Source organism: Watersipora subatra, chromosome 3, assembly GCF_963576615.1.
Source record: "Watersipora subatra chromosome 3, tzWatSuba1.1, whole genome shotgun sequence".
Lineage (NCBI taxonomy): Eukaryota > Metazoa > Bryozoa > Gymnolaemata > Cheilostomatida > Watersiporidae > Watersipora > Watersipora subatra.
Window position 1 is genome coordinate 54,744,667 of NC_088710.1, and position 18,404 is coordinate 54,763,070.

Sequence of the window (18,404 nt, forward strand, 5' to 3'; positions counted from 1 at the left end):
GTTAAGTATTAGCCTAAAGACATTATATTGATAAAAATCTCAAGGCTTGGCTTTTAATGATTAATCGCCACGAATGCGTTTGGTCACCGTCAATGAACATTGCCTGAATTGGTTTCAGTGTACCATCTTGTACTTAACTGAGGTAAAAACTAGCATATGGTTATTAATAAAGCCACTTTTCTTATTTTGTGTGCAGAGCGCATATGTCAGCGTGCGCATCTGTTAATCTGCGAAAACGGTATGCATTTTCACATTTTTTAGCCAATTTGATTCAAACTTTATACACATATGCTCCGTGTCTTCCGCCACACTAAAAATATTTGGTTTCAAAATTCCATCTGGGTCCTGAGAACCAACTTCTCAAACACCAACTTGTGAGCCACCTGATTAAAATTTAAAAAATGCCGGGCTTCCTGGTAATATCTTTCTAAAATTTAACAGGTGTGCCATTTGGATTATGAATTGTCCATGGTTAGAACAAACAGTTTTTGCAACTGTCTACTGCAACTGTTTAATTGCAGTTGCAACTGTTTTTGCAACTGCAATCAACATAAAGGTGTTTATGTTCCATGGCTCACCTGTGTGATAACTCCAGACACAAAGTGATTTTCATGTCAATATGTTAATACAAATGAGAAACTATTAAAATTTTGTAATGTTAAAAGTTGTTATCACAACTTAATTTACAGAATACTTGACCTCATAAATAAACTGCAAATTCTAAGATCTACGATACTAAGTTTTCTGCTTGAAATTGACCAATAGTTTGTATTAAAACTGAATGGCTCAAAGTTTTCTGGCTGAAACTTTGAGCCATTCAGTCATGCAAACTCTATTTTATTTATGACACATTTAACTAACTTTAAATAAAGTCTTATTTTCAATTATTAAATAATGAAAATATTACAGTTTAACATGTTTCATGAATTGTTTTAAAAATAAAGACCATAACTTTTTAGAAACAGGCAGCAGCTGTAGTTCAATGGTTAGGGCGCTGACTCATGACCAGTAGGTTGGTAGTTCAAAACACGGAGGACCATTAGGGGTATTAGGAAGGGCAACAAAACCATATTTGCTCCTGTGCTGCATTGCTAAGAAAGACAATCCAGACAAGGCAGGCAATTGGAAACCATCTCAGTACCTTCCCAAAAAGACTCATAAAATTTCTAATCCAAGCAATCAAAGAGAACTAGATATGAGGGAATTATTGCTAATCTTACTTGATTTTTACAATGATAAATAAATATATATATATGAATAGACCTACCTTATACTTTATAATCCTTGAGTATATGTAAGATTTATAAAACCAACTGGATGTACAATAAACAATGTTATATATATATTTATATATATATATATATATATATATATATATAGTCGTAGACATAACATTGTTTATTGTATCTCCAGTTCGTTATATATATACAGCATAGCTTGTGCCAGAAATTATCCGGATGAATGCTGACCAACACTTGACCTAATCAAGTACTTCTCTTTACTAAAACCTTCATCGAGAACTTAGTAATTTACATGGCAGTTCTCAAACATTCCTGCTAAGCATTTTGGAAGTCTATATAACATTAGAATAAAGTGAATATGCCCAGACACACAGCATTAGACATTCTTTTACATATAATGTAAAACTTGATGCATTAAAATTAATTAAAACAATTAAAAAGGCCATAACAACAAAAATCTTGTATGTAATGTTTTTACCTGTTCTTATGCTAAACATTTTATTTTTGCGTAGAAGCTACTCGTACTGTCTGATGTTGAATATTACTACAAAAATATCTTTTTTGAAAGAAAGAAATAATCAGTCTGGTAAGTACAGCACGACATGGACGCTTCTAAAATTGAATTAGAAAATATATTGTTCAGTTTATTGAGAAAAAAAAATCGTAGACGATAGAATGAGTAGAGTGCTTCTGTATAGACATCGTTAATTTAGTGCAATAATGCTTTACAAATTTCATTCTAGATTTAAATCATTAAATGCCTATAGATTGTGAGTGTTATGGTAGTTAAGGTTGAGGAACATTCCCAACAAGAGAACACAATTTCTGCTTCATTGATGAGCTTTTGTGAAGGTTTAACTTATTTCGTCAATTGTTTATATAGAACTTGGAAAAATCAAAACAAAATCTAAATGCGTTGAATGCTTGAGCCAATGCATATTACAGCTGAGCTGCAACCCTAAATATGGCCTTGATAGAAAACAGGTCAACAGCAGAGCAACTTGGTGACAATGTTTGATAGTCTGCTTTATTTGCCAGTAAGTATCGTTGGAGTAATGTAAATACTTTACAAGTTGTAGCAGTGACCGTACTCTAAAGTTATCCTTAGTTACATGAATAATTGCATGTAAGGATGTGTATGAAGCAACTTCCTTGTCTTGTTCAATAACATGTAAATCTTTGCCTGCAGGTTTCTTATGCAGAGCATCCATGACTTTCACAGAAATTTGTTAATACTAAAAATTAGGTGAGCTCTCACTCAGCATATCAGTTGTTGAGTGATTTTGACTTTTATGATTGATAATTGGCACTTCAACTCCAGCACTGATAAATATCGATCTAAGCCAGTCACCTTCAGTTACTTGCTGGCTCTAACTAAGCCGTGTTAGCAAGATAATTCATGCAGGATGCTAGTGGCTGCACCATATACTGCATATAAGGTGAAACCTCTCTCTACAAGTGGAAAGCTGCAATAAATATTAGGATTTTTGTACAAAGCAAGTAAAAATCTTTTAAAAGGTTCCAAATTTGTGTTTCTCTTGAATTGCAAACACTATTTTCTAAATTCTTTTAATAAACATTTGTAGCATGTTTATTGTGCATGATATTATTCTTAGTCGCTTGAGCAGTAATGGTATTTTGAAGTGCTCACAGACAGCAAGCTCTGGATGTATAAAATAACTCATTTTATTAGATTTCTCATTTATCGAGTAAAAACTGTGTAAATATAAATCAAGTCTGGGTGTTTGTTATCTGTTTTTGAAACTTATCTCCACACTCCAAAACCAAAACATAAACAAGTTTGCTATTGTCATAAAGTTTTTATACAAATAGACCTTCAGGCTATCGGAATACTGGCAAGTGCTCGAAACATTTTGAGTTATATTCTCCACCCGGCTATTGTTCCGCACAGCTATCGAATTGGTTAGATTAGTTCTTTGTAATCATATTTAACGAGAAGACAATTTCGTAAAAAACACTGATTTTAAATTGTAGTCGAGGCGCAACAGCGAATAGGTAGAGTAGTTTCGCGTTGTAAAACAAACGTTTAAGCAGCGACGTAATCGTCCTGGCCCTATAAAGCGCATGCGATATAATTGCTATGATTTTGCCTTCTGATCAGACCTGCCAACCCAAGAGTGGGGCAATGCGTGAGATTTGGTTTTGGGGCAATTGATGTATCAATGATAGTATATATAAAATTGTGGAAATTGGGGCAAAAATCTCACGCATTTTCATTTTTTCTTTTGGGTGATTGCGTGAGTCTCACGCTCAATGCGTGAGAGTTGGCAGGTATGCTTCTGATTAAACTAAACTTAACTGTTCTGATCCATTTAACCAACAGAAGTCGTTGTATTTTACTGTGAATTTTAAAAGCATGATTTTTTATTTTGACCAATAATTTTATAATCCTAAATATTTGCCAAATATTTGTTACTGCATTGCGTTCTGTTTTTACCTGCGTGTTGTGCCTACTTTGAGGCAGAAAATTATGGTACGACATGGTTTTATCGCCATTTACGGTCTCTAGTTTGTCAGCTTTCATAGTGCATTGTCGTTGCAGAGTATCTTTTCTTTGTTAAGGCCATACCATGGAGCCACTGATATTGCACATTTATTAACTTCAGTTATTGAGACTGCCAGATGACCGATTGATTTTTCTGCGTGTGTTGCTTTATATATTTTGCAATATAAGGCTACCACCTTTGCGAATATGGTATAAGTTAAGATAAGATCACTGGATCAGAAAAAAACCTTAGTAACACAGTATTCACATGAACCAAACAATGACTTGTGCTACACTATATTAACTTACATAGAGCCGATCTATGAATCAATAGTACAATATTTGGCTAGGTAAAGTGTGCTAGCTCATACCATATACACCAAATACTATTAGAGCATCTACTGTCATTTCCATAAAGTCATATTTTGCTATGGCCAGTTTGTGTATATCGCATTGGATTTCATAATTGCATACAGCCTGTAACGATAGGCCAAGCTTTTTATGGAGATTGTCAAGTCTTTTTCTACATTACCATTTTTAGTTGTTTTAGAAGATGAAACACGTGTTTCATCTATAAACCAATAATAAGCATCATCTTCAAGCTTCAGTGGAGTTATGGTCATACTGACAAAGCACCTGCTGGCAGTTCCTCGAGGAGTAAGTTTAAATTTAGCAGTTTCTTCTTGCCATTTGTTTCAGATTTAAATTGGGATCTTAGCAGACTTTGCCCATCATTTTTTCTCAAAACATCTTACTCTTCATGTTCCAATACAATTTAAAGGGATTTTATTATAGGTAGCGGTCATACATGTATTGCTGATATAGTCATTCGAGGTCATCGCTAGTTTATAATAGTTTATTTATTGTTCACATATTTCAGCTAAGTCGAAAGAGCAAGTTTGTCGATAGAGTGAGAGTTTATGTAAAGGGAGGGTCTGGTGGTCAAGGCTATCCCAAGTATGGAGGGCTTGGCGGAGATGGAGGTCATGTTATATTTACTGCTGTCAACAAAGACTCACTTTATAGCTTTGTGAATGACAATCCTAACAGGAGGTTTATCGCGAAACAGGGAAAAAATGCAAAGTAAGATAATTCTAATTATTCAAGTATTGTTATTATTAACTGACCTTTTTCTTATCCCTATTCTTCTTTCTTTTTGCCTTTTAGTACATCAAGTGTTTTAATTGTTTTTATTACGTACCTTCATTCTCTGTCTTTTCTGGTTCATTGTATTCTTCCTCGTCGTAAACCTTCTCTTAGATCTTCCTCGGCTCCACATCTCTGGCAACTCCATCCTCTGCAACCTTTTTCCTGTATTATCGTTTGATCTTTCTCTTTTCTTTTGACCTGTTCAAACGAAATTATTCAATATATTCTAAAGTTTTTGTTAACTATTGCCACTAAATGATTATATTATATACTCAATCTCATTAGTCCTTGTGTCTAATTTAATCCAATTTTATGGAACTAGTTTTTCTCACGTGTTGTTTGGTGAAGGTTTGTAAACTCAGCTTGCCTATTTGTTAGCGGTCATACTCTTAATCTCTACCTAAATTAAACTGGAATTGAAACTTGGCGCCTTGCTTTTTATTTGTTGCGCTGTTCAAGTTAGCTAAATATTTATCATTTTGAAGGCGTATGATGCTCCTTGGAGATAATGGAGAAGATTTGGTTGTGGAGGTTCCTGTAGGCGTAACCATCAGCCTTGACAATGGTGTCGAATTAGGTGCGGATTGTTACCATTATCATCTAATCAATGAAAAGCTGTGTCAAACCTATGCACATGCTAATACGGGAGAAATAGCTTTTAGTTGTTGGTACTTAATAATTTAGTATTTTTGTAATGCATGTGTGACAGCGCTATGCGTATGAAATGAGGTGTCTTTTAGCTGATCTAGATGAGCCCCAACAGAAGTTTGTTGCTGCAAAAGGTGGATGCGGTGGCGGCCCGGATAATGGCTTCAAACCCGAAAAAGGTCAAGCTAGATCTGTGCGTGTAGACCTAAAACTTCTTGCTGATGTTGGCTTAGTCGGGTAAGCGCTTTAATATTACTGAGCTCTTTTTATTATCTTAGTGGAAATTACTTGCTACTTTATGTGATATAATAATATAGTACAATAAAAATTACATGTGTTTGATGCTCAGATGCATAAGAATGCGAAAGAAGCTCATTTTTGCATAATAACTTATAGTATTTAGATAAGATTACTAATAATCTAGAGCAGCTTGCGAACACCAAAACTGGCATATATCCAATATGCAGAGAGCATCGTATTCTCTTTACAATTTGACAGGATTATTCGTGGCATCGTATTATTCGTGGCATCATATGGGAAAAAATCGTATGTAGGGGTATAGGAACTATTGTAATTATACAATGCAAACATCCTCTGGTAAAAATCGTAAAATTTTTTATAAAAATGCTGTACATAATGGAAATTAGCAACAAAGTAGTATGTCAACTTTAGTAACTATAATTATCTACAGTAACTGTATTGTATTTAGTGGTTATGAATGTGTGTACCAAATGCAGTACGTACGGTAAGGATTTTTTACCTTCAAGACATGCGTACGTATAACATAAACTTCATTTCAAACTTCATGAATTCACTTCAAATAAGTTAAGCTTACTAAACACACACTTAAAGCTAAGTTTTAGTATGTATTTTTAATTATTTTATTGAATTTCTTTTTACCACTAAAATTTTATCACTCATCAGTTTCTGTTTTTGCTTTCACTATAACTTTAACGTGTCTGGTTAAAACCTTTTTCAACCTAATTCGACAAGAAAGGCTGAGCGATGCTGTTTTCGGAAGCCGCCTCTCGCGCGTTTGACCATTTAATGGCCATTGAAAAGAAAAATGAAATTTTATTTACTATACAGGACGTACATGTACATACCTTTGGAGTAACATGACTTCAGCTGGTACATGTAGCGAGTAGCGCAGAGAGGAGGCAAACATGTATCAATGCTAATTATGTTGCTGTACACTTGAAAATGCATTTAATACGTAATGAAATGAAATTTTTAATAGGCTAAAAGAAGTTGTCTATTCTTGTCGAAGGGATTGCAACTCCAATTGTTCTACTGATTTGCAAAGAAAAAGTTCATCACTTTTGGTCATGAAAAGTAGGAATGGCCAGGAAGACGCAGCTTTCCTGCTGGTGCAAAGAGTGCTCGAAGAAAACAAGCTAACTTGGTACAATGTAGAAGATAGCTTACTTGATCACTTATTGAGGATGATGCTTGCTGGTGCAATGTAAATGCTGGTGCAATGCAGACAATTGCTAGTTAGCCAACGTTCATAAAAAGGATCCAGAGAAGGTTGTAGTTTGTTTTGTATAAAATGTGCACAAGAATCAATGTAACCATACATAAAAAAGTTTATACGTATTTATACCTTAGAGGGCAGGGCTTTAGCAAGTTCTAGAAGGTAATGTAGATTCGTCAACTATCTTGAGTAGCTAGTTATATATGAGTTTTATACATATGATGATTTGTTTTCACGTAGTAGAAAACAGGCCAATCTGCAAAAACATGATTAAACAAGAAATGAAATAAACAAAATGAAATGAATAAAACATGAAAAACATGACACACAAAGAGGATAAATAATGATATACGTTATTCATGCATTGTACAGTATTGTTTTTATGTACCAGTCCACATCAGTAAATTAAACACTTGAAATTAATAATTCTTTTTAAAAAACTCTAATAGGACTTTTCCAGTCGCGCTTTCTTCTCTAGCTTTTTTGTTAGATTCACTCATCTGTGCTTTTCGACAATTTTCGACACAGACTGCTTCAACTGCTTCAAGCTTTCCATAAGACGGCCTGTAAGAACCTTTTCTGGATGTTTATTTTCAATGAACCTAGTAAGTGTTTCATACTAACTTATAGCCTCCTTGACTTCTGCTGATGTAGGTTTTTCTGTATCTTCTACTTCCTCGCCACTAAATTGTTGCTCCTCTTGAATGCTGATCTGTGCACGACCTCCAACTCCTTCGTCAGTCATAAGGTCTTCCTTGTGCTTGCTTTGCTTACTTTCATGGATTTCTGGTTTTTAATATTAGTTGCAATTGTTGATTGGTTGCGACAATATTCCGGGGCAATATTAACAATACGGGCGCCTTTTTCGCATTTATTATGATATCAAACTTTGTTGTCATGGAAATCATTTTTTTTCTCTGTCCTGTAACGTTTGTATTGGTCTCAGATTCCATAGCTAACAAATTAAATATAGATACAGTCAAACATGGATAACTCGTCCACGGATAGCTTGAACACATGGTTAATTCGAACATTTCCTTTGGTCCGTTCCCACGTAATGATAAATTGCTATAGATAACTCGAACTCAACACTGTTAATTCGAACTGTTTTTTTGCCCAACGGTACCGAAACGGTTGTTATCGCTTTAGAAAATCACTTTATTCAAAGCCATAGAGGTAAACTTCATCTTTTCGTAATTCATAAGCGTCGTTATTACCACCATCGGCAAAATAGTTTTGTCAACGACTTTTCTAAAAGTTTGGTGAAATTTGATTTATACTGTGATACGATGAATAGCACGGGCTAGCCGGGTCACGCGCGCAAGGATTTTCGCCACGCACATACAAAACAAAAATCGCATGTTGTCTTTGTTTTGTATGTGCGTGGCGAAAATCCTTGAGTGTGTGACCCGGCTAGCCCGTGATGAATAGTTTTCCGACGTTGATTCCGTGTTGAATTAACGTCGGAATGTTGAATGTTTAAAACGTCTTAAAAATGTTGTAATTAAACGTATACGTTGTCTGAGCTACAAAAAACTATTCATCGTTTGACCTAAACACAGAATACGTGTGTACATTCAATAAGTATCTATTAAAAAAGCGTGAGTGATATAGAATGTACCGTAAAACCTCGTAAAACTTCTAATTGAACTGCCTCGGAGTGTTGCTTTTAACGAATCCCAGGTAAAGTAAGGTAATCTGCATAAACTTCAAGAAAAAACGGCAAAATTGATCGTGGGTAAAACCCCAAAAGAAAAAAATGTCTTTTCTTTTGAGCATTTCAACAACGATCAAGTTTTGCCAATGTCAATCTGAAAAACGTCCTGGCAATAACATCACCTCAAACAACAAACCAATCTCAAGTGATAGAAAAATCTCTATACTTTTTCATGAAAACGTTTTAAACTTTACATTAGAAGCATTTAATTTGAAACAAGCCATTTGTGCTTTTGATTTATATTATAGTTTGTATATGTACATGTATCTACTAATAAATAAGTAAATACATGGACTTGTGACAGTGCTCTGATAACTTGAACGCTCTGATAATTCGAACACTTTTGCTCGGTCCCTTGAAGTTCGAGTTATCCATGTTTGACTGTACTTGTAGTTACATGTATATACATATGCTGAATAAAAGTTTATACTAAAAGTGAGTATAACGCTAAACATGAATATTTGCTTTCGTTTATGTACTTTTCACAAAATTTCCCACATGGAATGTTGACATGAAATAAGTCTGTCATCGTGTCTCTTCTAAATATTGTGAAAATGTTTTCGGCCAACAGCATTTCGTCTTTGTTATTTCGTGGTACATAATAAGCACGCCGACTGCCAAATTTGAACTCGGGCGAAATTTTTCTTGAATTCGTATGATGAAATAAAATTCATATGGTGAGGTGAAACCCTCACCGTAAAGTTTGTAAAGTGAAAAAATCGTATATCAGGGTAATCGTATCCTGAGGGTGCGCTGTCGTAATTCGTCATTGATTTCATATTTTAGAACAAACATAGTTACATTACTACTTTACTGTGCCATTATGTAAGATTATAAGTATCAGCTGTTGCTCACTCCTTATATTCAATAAATAATTATTACATTTATAAAGCTTTTATAATATTACATGTACAAGTTTATAACATAAGTTCGTGAAGTTCATTTTATTATTATTATTTCAGAGTTGCATTTTCTTAAACATAATTTGAATACAGTGTTTTAAGTTTAAAAATTGTTAATTTTCCTATCACTGTTATTCTCACTTAGTTGGTTTCCAATCTTCCTTTAATATTACTATTAATTTGTCATCTAACATTTTTTCAGACATGTTCTAATAGTTTCAATTACAAAATACTTTCATATTCAGTTATAGTTTTTATTTTAAATTGATCTGTTAAATACGAACATGTATTCTGAAAAGTTACACAATCTAATGCTTTCAAAGAAAATAACCTGCAATCATTCACTTCTTGGGTGATGGGGTAATGACATATGTCTACAAATATTCAAATCCATAAATAAACATCTTCACATAATGAAAGTTAAGATACTTAATGTTGTATATGTTAAATAAAATTAATTTTTTGTTGCAAAAACTTTTTTATTACCGGAGCAACACCAGGTATTCAGTAGTAGTCATTATTAGTAAATAGTGATAACGTGCTAGTGTGGAGTTGTCTCATCAGAAAGCTGAAATAGTTTGATGCTGGAACCGATCCTCTTAGTTAATTATTACAAAATTGTAGGTTTCCTAATGCAGGCAAGTCAACATTCCTCAGCGCTGTCTCTAGAGCCAAGCCCAAAGTTGCTGACTATCCATGTAAGTGAATATACAAGTATACTTTGAACGAAGTTCAAAGTATACCAGTTTTTTAGATGTATAAATGATTGGAAATGGAGCTAGGGATGCTCCACTTTAAATCATTGGGAGGGTGGGTGGGTGGGTTGGAGGGGTGCTAGAGAAAGACGATAGGCATATCTGCATGCTTGCAAGAGCTTTTAAAATCTCAGCAGATAAAGGCACAAAACCAGCAATTTTAGTACTTTTGTCCAGTTATCATCTGGTTATCTTATAGAAATATTTTAAAAGTAATCAATAGTGCTAAGTGCAGGTGATGTGAGTGTGAAATATGGAAAATTTGGTTCATTAGTGAATTTCTTACATTGTGAAAATGGATGATGACCTACTCAGTAATCCTATCATAAAATATTAAGTTTAATAATATTTCAAATAATGAATTTAATGATATTAATACTAATGGTTTTAAATGTGAAACAAACTTTAAAAGAGTATTCATGTATCAACAGAGTCTAGTAGGCAACAATTCATTATCTTACCCTACAGGATGAAAATATTCGTTGGTCATAAAAATTCGCGATTTCGCGAACAGTCAATCCCGCGAATTATTAAATTCCGTGAATGATTAGTTCTATTTTTAATCACAAGAGAGAATAACTACTGCATCAAATTGAAAACTAGTCGCTAGCCTAGTTTTTAATATAAATACTAAACGTAATTGAGTTACAAAACATTTTAAAAATCATTGCTTGAGCCATGAGCTAACATCATTGCCAATGCATCACATTTATTTACAAAATTATTCGAGGTTGTCACAAGATAAGCAGAATGGCGTCATCGCGAAAATAGCCGCTAGGCAGAAGTACTAAACGTAGCCGAGTTCCAAAACTTCTTTAAAATCATCGCCAGGCTTCGAGCTGTATTGCCATTGCGTCAAACTTTACAAAATTATACAAGGTTTTCACAAGTTATTCGGCATGGCTTCAGCATCGCAAAAAAGCTCTCCTAGTCTTTTTACATTAAAATCAACTCCATCAATCTCTAATACCGAAGTCGAGGACGATCATGATTCTGATCTGGACATTATGGTATGTATTTGATTTGCAGTGCAGATACGTTTTTTCATAATCAACTGCATTAGTTAATTCTTTTGTTTAAAAACTGATGGCTTTCATTAAATACTTCAGCTATTGTTTTTGTACTTCCTTAACACTCGTTAATATTTTTTCTTTTTTGTGTTTACTGCAGATTGAGAATGAAACAACCTACTCCGATTACGAAAACTAAAGACAAGTAGTAATATTCATCAAGGCAGAAATATTGGCAGAGAAGCAACCAGTCAACCTAGACCCCTTCATCGACTACAACTCCTTGATATCGCTGCATCAAACATGATTAAATTATATATTTTATTTCATGTATAGATATATTATAATTTATTACAAACTTGAGTGTACAAATAAAATATTTCAAATACAAATAAAATTTTACAAACGATTGAAGTAAAATCAAGGCAACCCCCGAACCAGGTCTAGCAGGAGCCGAGGCTTGAATATGGTAGCTTAGGCCCCGTCACTTCACTATATTACCGGCACTACCAGCGTAAAAGCTGTCAATACCGACTCGCTATCACACAGCCGAAGTAGACTGTGGATATTACAACGCCACCCCTAACAAGAGCCGGTCAATCTGACTCTATATATTACAGCCGATAGCAGACTGTTTATATATCAGCGCAATTCCAGCAAGAGCCGATAATACAGACTCTATATAGTACAGCGGATAGCAGACTGTATATATACCAGCGCAACTCCAACAAGAGCCGATAATACAGACTCTATATAGTACAGCCGATAGCAAACTGTATATATACCAGCAAAACTCCAACAAGAGCCGATAATACACACTCTATATACTATAGCCGATAACAGGCTATGTATATACCAGCGCACATCCAGAAAAGAGCCGATAATACAGACTCTATATACTATAGCCGATAGCAGACTATGTATATACCAGCGCACCTCCAGAAAGAGCCGATAACACAGACTCAATATACTATAGCCGATAGCAGATTATGTATATACCAGCGCCACTATTAAGCTAAGCTGTCTAAGATACACAAGAAGATGTGTTGTACTTGAATAATTTTATTATAATGTTGTATGCCACACCAAGCTAGCCAAATCTACACTGCTCTTCAAATGCACAAGCAACTGTTTATATAAGCTAGCAGATCCAAACACAGCATATCATTGGTGGATACAGACAGTTGAAATTTCTAGGTCAAAAAGGCAGCAAATTTTTACAAGAACAAATGCTATTTACAAGTAAATATAAAACATAAAAATTTGGCAACATTTTTGTAATGCCTTAGTTAATATAGAAAAAGAGTTAGTAATACAACAAACAATCAACAAATTTTCTTTCTCTATTTTTAGGCAATTTTCTGCTTGGGAGTCAAAGAAAGCGGTTGCCTTATAATTCATCTAGCTGGCGTAGTCTAGCCTGTTCTCATCCTAGCGAGCGCCTTGGGTGCTTGGTAACCGTTGGCTTACGTCACAATCTAAATTATTCGATTATATATATAAGCCCAGGTTAATCATTGTTAGGCACCATCCAACATGGCACTCAATTGCAAGCACTGCAACTTCTCTACCGACAAGCCACGCGCACTCCTCTGGCCCTTTTCAGGGCCACCACGATCTGATAACGAGTTGTTCTTTCGCTTTAATGGCGGAAAGTCTTTTTCGTAATTTTCATGCCAATTTATTACACGATGAATAAAGTAAATATAAACAGTTTAGTCCATATGGCGGTTGTCTAGCAATAAAATTACACTGGTACTCTTGATATGTGAATACTAGCGTGTAATGGTGCTTTCTGACTAGTTATTTTGGTAATAGCAGCTCTGTCGCTGTCACTGTCTTGGGTAGATGTTGAAGGTGATTCTCTCGCTACTACATGGCTGGTAAGGAAGTTATCATCACAACTCTCCTCGTGGCTTACTATTGCAAAGTTCTGCCGGTTGGCCAAAGATTTGTGATCGTAAAGGCGTTTTTGTTCCTTTTTTAAAAACAGATATATTCTTCTCGTAAGTAGCTGCGGTCACTTTAACCTCAATTTCCAGACCTCCCTGAATGATTGGTGATCTTCTAAAAATGACATCTACCACCCTTGCAATCATTGTTCTTCGGTGTATGATGAAAAATCTCTCTCTCACACTAAAACAAATAATGAAGCGGTAGGGATAGGAAAAATAAGTATTGCGTTTTACCGAAGAGCCAAAGTAAAATTCAACTAATTTAGTAAATGCAAAAAACTCATTACTTACCACAAGTTGTTGGCTTATCAAAGGCCTCCAAAGCGATGAATATTCGTGAAAACCTCTGGACGCAGCAAAAATTGTTTACCGTAGCTTAGCATGATCGCCTCGCTGTTGTAAGCTAAATATAAACCGGAACACGCGGTGTGCGCATGCGTAGGAATAACTCTATTACTAGCCGCAATAGAGTTAACTTTTCCTAGAGAGTGGCAGTTTTCAGCCACGAATAAATTCATCCGCGAATATGCATGAAAAGACAATTTTCGCGAAATATAACTCCGCGAATAAATTCATCCTGTAGGGTATATCTTAAAACCACAGGATAGTTCCAAACTAACAGCAAAGACTTGGGAACATTTGTCAGTATTCCAAAGTTTGGATGCTTTCATATTCCTATCGTGTAGGGATATGTAATAATATAGGACTATGTGATGACATAGAGCTATATGATAATATAGGGCTATGTGATGATATAGGGCTATGTGATGATATAGGGCTATGTGATGATATAGGGCTATGTGATGATATAGGGCTATGTGATGATATAGGGCTATGTGATGATATAGGGCTATGTGATGATATAGGGCTATGTGATGATATAGGGCTATGTGATGATATAGGGCTATGTGATGATATAGGGCTATGTGAGGATATAGGGCTATGTGATGACATAGGGCTATGTGATGATATAGGGTTATGTGATGATATAGGGCTATGTGATGATATAGGGCTATGTGATGATATAGGGCTATGTGATGATATAGGCCTACACAAGAAATGTTTGAATTTCCATTGCATACCCTTCACAGTTTCAAAATAATTATGGTAGTTTTTGACTTATTTAGTGTATTATCTCTATAATGACTGTCAAGTTTCAGCTCCTACCTTTTTCTCTATGTACATGGGTGAAGATTTGACCTTCATCTTGTGGACCAGCTGTGACCATGTCAGCGCTGCCCTCTTAATAGCTGCTGACTTTAAACAAAGAAAGTCATAACCTACTCAGAACGTTGAGCTTGTTTTCACAAGCCTTTTTCTTACCTGAGTGTAGCTGCTCTTGCATGGTGTCACTGTATGTACATGCACATACGTATGTACCATTAGAGCCGTTACTCAAGTACAAGCGCAAAAAAGACATATTATTGGTTACTGGTACTAATGACTCAGTTACATCAATAATAATTAATTATTTCATTGTTTTTGTTGTGATTGACACGATTTTAGTGACTGTGTACCTAAGAAGATCAATAGTCACAATCATCAGAACTACACTCTGATTCAAAGTCACTAAGGTCTAAATCATATCCATTGTTTTCAAATTCGTCCATAATGTGGTTTACATTCTGATCTGCAGACTTTAAAATGTTCTGAAGAATGATGTGAATACTCTTCAGGAACATTGTACGGCGTAATAGAAGCCATTGTTATGGCGTATTTTAACATTAAAACGTTAAAAAGTTTTTAAAACTTAAAAATGTTATGTCCATTTTCTAACTCCAAAGCTTTACAATTTTTTTATAAAAACTGAAAGTGACACTGTCGAAATAATTAATAACTGTATCCCGAGAGAATTTTTTATAATCAAAGTAGTTTCTTGTATAACTCGGTCTGATACTGCGACATACGTAAAAAGGCATTAGTGTCGATCTGCCGAAAGGAGAGTGCAAAATATATTTGCCCATGAATGGATTAAATTTACCTTCCCAAAATTCCGAGCTAGTCGAAAATTACAGTGTCACCCTCTATCGAATTGAAGGGTTGAAAAATGGAGCGCTATGGAGTTCAAATAGAGGTTTTACGGTATGTTAGATGTTGTGTATGAGACGGTAACTCGCAATAACCAGTCGATATGTTTTGGTAGTTACAACACTCCGACCGCAACTTGGAATCAGCTTTTACGATGACGGCCGAAGAATAAGTATAGCTGACCTCCCTGGATTAATTGAAGGAGCCCACAGGAATATTGGCATGGGACATAATTTTCTCAAGCATGTTGAACGCACCAAGATTCTACTGGTTGTTGTGGATGTTAACGGTTTCGTGTTGGATGGAAGAAGCCAGTTCAGGGATGCATTTGAAACAGTGATCCTTCTAAACAAGGTAAAACCATATTTCATTTTCTCATACTCCCTGAGCATTATTAATTCCCGAATATTATTAATAAAACGAGAGTGATTCGCAGTTCGCCTATTACTCCGGTATGCTAGAAGGCTTAATTGCTCTCCTGGCATTGCGAGTGCTCTAGTTATGAGCGTTGAAATGCCAGGATATTCAAGTTAGAATATGCACTCATCCTCCAACCGCTCTGATAGAAATACTTAGCTATAAGAGTCCTGCTCTTTTATATTTGCGCTGGGTCAGATAGACAGCCGTGCTGCCACTATTTGTTCAGACGTCTGAGAAATCGTAACAGCCTCCTTATATCTTATCAACTTAAGTCTTCGCTTATTGATCTTTACGCAAGGCAATTGTTGCCGTAATCTTCGGATATATTTTCTACTGTGCTTCCCGGTAGCTGCTATGCGCAGCGCTCCCGCTAACACTACAGTGCTGTGACCCCAAGTTTAATGATTTTTCTCTAAACGCAAATGCTGGTGTTTTAGTTATTGTATAATAGATCTGAAGGAAGAATTCCTTGCAAAAGTTTTTTTGCGTTGATGTGGTAAAAGTATATTAATCTGTCAGACATTCACTGCCTCACATCCGCCCTAGCAGTGTTATGCAGCAGCTGGATTGGGAGACAGAGCGTAAACTGGGTTAATTGTATGAACGTTTGTTACTCTTAATGCCCCTGTGATATTCAAGTCAATTGAGGGGTATTAATTCTATGAAGGCTGACTACCTAATGAATATATATCATCTCTATAACGACTGTCAAGTTTCAGCTCCTACCTTTTTCTCTATGTACATGGGTGAAGATTTGACCTTCATCTTGTGGACCAGCTGTGACCATGTCAGCGCTGCCCTCTTAATAGCTGCTGACTTTAAACAAAGAAAGTCATAACCTACTGAGAACGTTGAGCTTGTTTTCACAAGCCTTTCTCTTACCTGAGTGTAACTGCTCTTGTATGGTGTCACTGTATGTATGTGCCATTAGAACCATTGCTCAGGTACATATGTAGCTCCATTACGCTCAATCAAATGTAAAAAAGACATCACTGGTTATATTTGTTGTCAGGAACTCGAATTGTATAAGCCTGCCTTGCTTGACAAGCCTCAAATTCTAGTAATAAACAAAATGGATACACCTGGGGCTTCAGAGAAGTATGACAGAACCCTGGAGATGGTTACAAAAGCTCATGGTTGGTATTTCCTGTTTAGAACAAATGCTGTAATTACCAGTACCATTTGTACAATCGATGAGGTGTGGCTACCCGTGACCAATAGGGATGTTTGTTTGTTTATTTCATAAGGAAATCTTTGAGAAAACACATTTAGAGTTTATTGATGGAAGTCTAACCCTATTCATGCACTTAATCATGGTTATTGCCTCAAAGAACAGTTCTTTTTATTGCAACATCCTTTTCAGCTGGAACAACTCAAGGAAATTACTTTGTCTCTTAAGTTCCTACATGTAACAGCTTATCACAGATATAAACAAACGTCATGCTAATGTCAAAATATCCTGTCAGCTTCACGATCACCCATATATGAAATAATTGATTTTGACAGAGCATATGTTGAAAATTCCTGAGGAGTTACGTCCGACAAGATTGTTTGAATTCAAGTCTATTCTGCCAATGTCCGCTGCCGAACGCTTCAATATAGAAGAGGTCAAGGCTAGCCTGCGGGAGACGATCGAGGAGGCTTATGCAGAGGACAGCTATGAGATGCAGGACACATTGCAACAATTCGTACAGTTTAGTAACACTGAGTTGGCAGACACTAAAGTGACCTAAAACATATTTATTAGGATCAGCGGTAACACTTTTTCAGTTGATCGCAATTTTCAAAAGCTGACAGGTTAAAATCTACATTACAAGAAGAGTGGTTTGTGCCAAGGAATCCCCTTGCAAGATTATGTTGATAGGTAAAGCGTGTATTCGCCGGGTCTCCACACCCACGACTCACGCTAGGTATTACCTTGGCTGATGCAATACTGCTAATGCGTTTGTGTGTAAACATAGCTTTTGCCCGCCCTCAATTATATATTAACCCATCAAAAGGGCCCATCTGGTCTCCTTATTCAGTATAGTGTATGCACTAATTTATTGTTAGCCTCTAGCAATTGCTAATCGTTATAGATAAGTCTAGCTTTATTTTTAGCATTACGTAAAAAATAACATCTGACTCATACAAAATCTCGTTACATCGCATATACCTTCTGCAACTAGCTCACTAACATCATTTATGTTACATATGAAACTGATCACTGCTTTGACCGACTTTCCAAGCATTAAAATTATGAACATATTGGTAGTACTGTGGCTGGACATTTGTATAATGAACACACTTTTAAAATGCTTGGCAAGTCTGTTTTAGAGATCTGATTGTAGCTGTTGTCATAGCTTAGCCAAGCTTTGCGTTCTTTTTACGCGCACCCCACTACCACTAGAAAATTCTTCTTCGCTTTTTCAGACTTAATCTAACCTTCGCATAAGATTTGTGTTGATCATCTTGAAAGCTGTCTGTGACCGCTGTAGCTACAGCAATATTTGTAGCGCTATATAATATTACAGGTTTTTTTAGCTTTTTTCTTTGTTTTAGTCTTTGGCTTGTCAGATGTTTCCTGATTGACAGGTTCTTCCGCTGAGCGTCCATT

The 18,404-nt window shown here is 35.6% G+C and overlaps 1 protein-coding gene across 2 annotated transcripts; it reads left to right on the forward strand.

Moving 5' to 3' along the window:
- The first annotated feature begins 3,352 nt into the window (after nucleotides 1-3,352).
- LOC137389788 (GTP-binding protein 10-like) lies at nucleotides 3,353-18,304 on the forward strand. Of its 2 annotated transcripts, none has more exons than XM_068075886.1 (9): nucleotides 3,353-3,533; nucleotides 4,289-4,404; nucleotides 4,628-4,830; nucleotides 5,382-5,473; nucleotides 5,637-5,781; nucleotides 10,265-10,338; nucleotides 15,504-15,742; nucleotides 16,821-16,944; nucleotides 17,315-18,304. In XM_068075886.1, the coding sequence occupies exons 2-9, from the start codon at nucleotides 4,363-4,365 to the stop codon at nucleotides 17,539-17,541; spliced, it is 1,146 nt and encodes a 381-aa protein (XP_067931987.1). In that variant the 5' UTR covers nucleotides 3,353-3,533; nucleotides 4,289-4,362; the 3' UTR covers nucleotides 17,542-18,304. The 2 variants fall into 2 exon arrangements, with proteins under 2 accessions (XP_067931987.1, XP_067931988.1); XM_068075887.1 differs by having other exon boundaries at nucleotides 4,298-4,404.
- The last annotated feature ends 100 nt before the right edge of the window (nucleotides 18,305-18,404 follow it).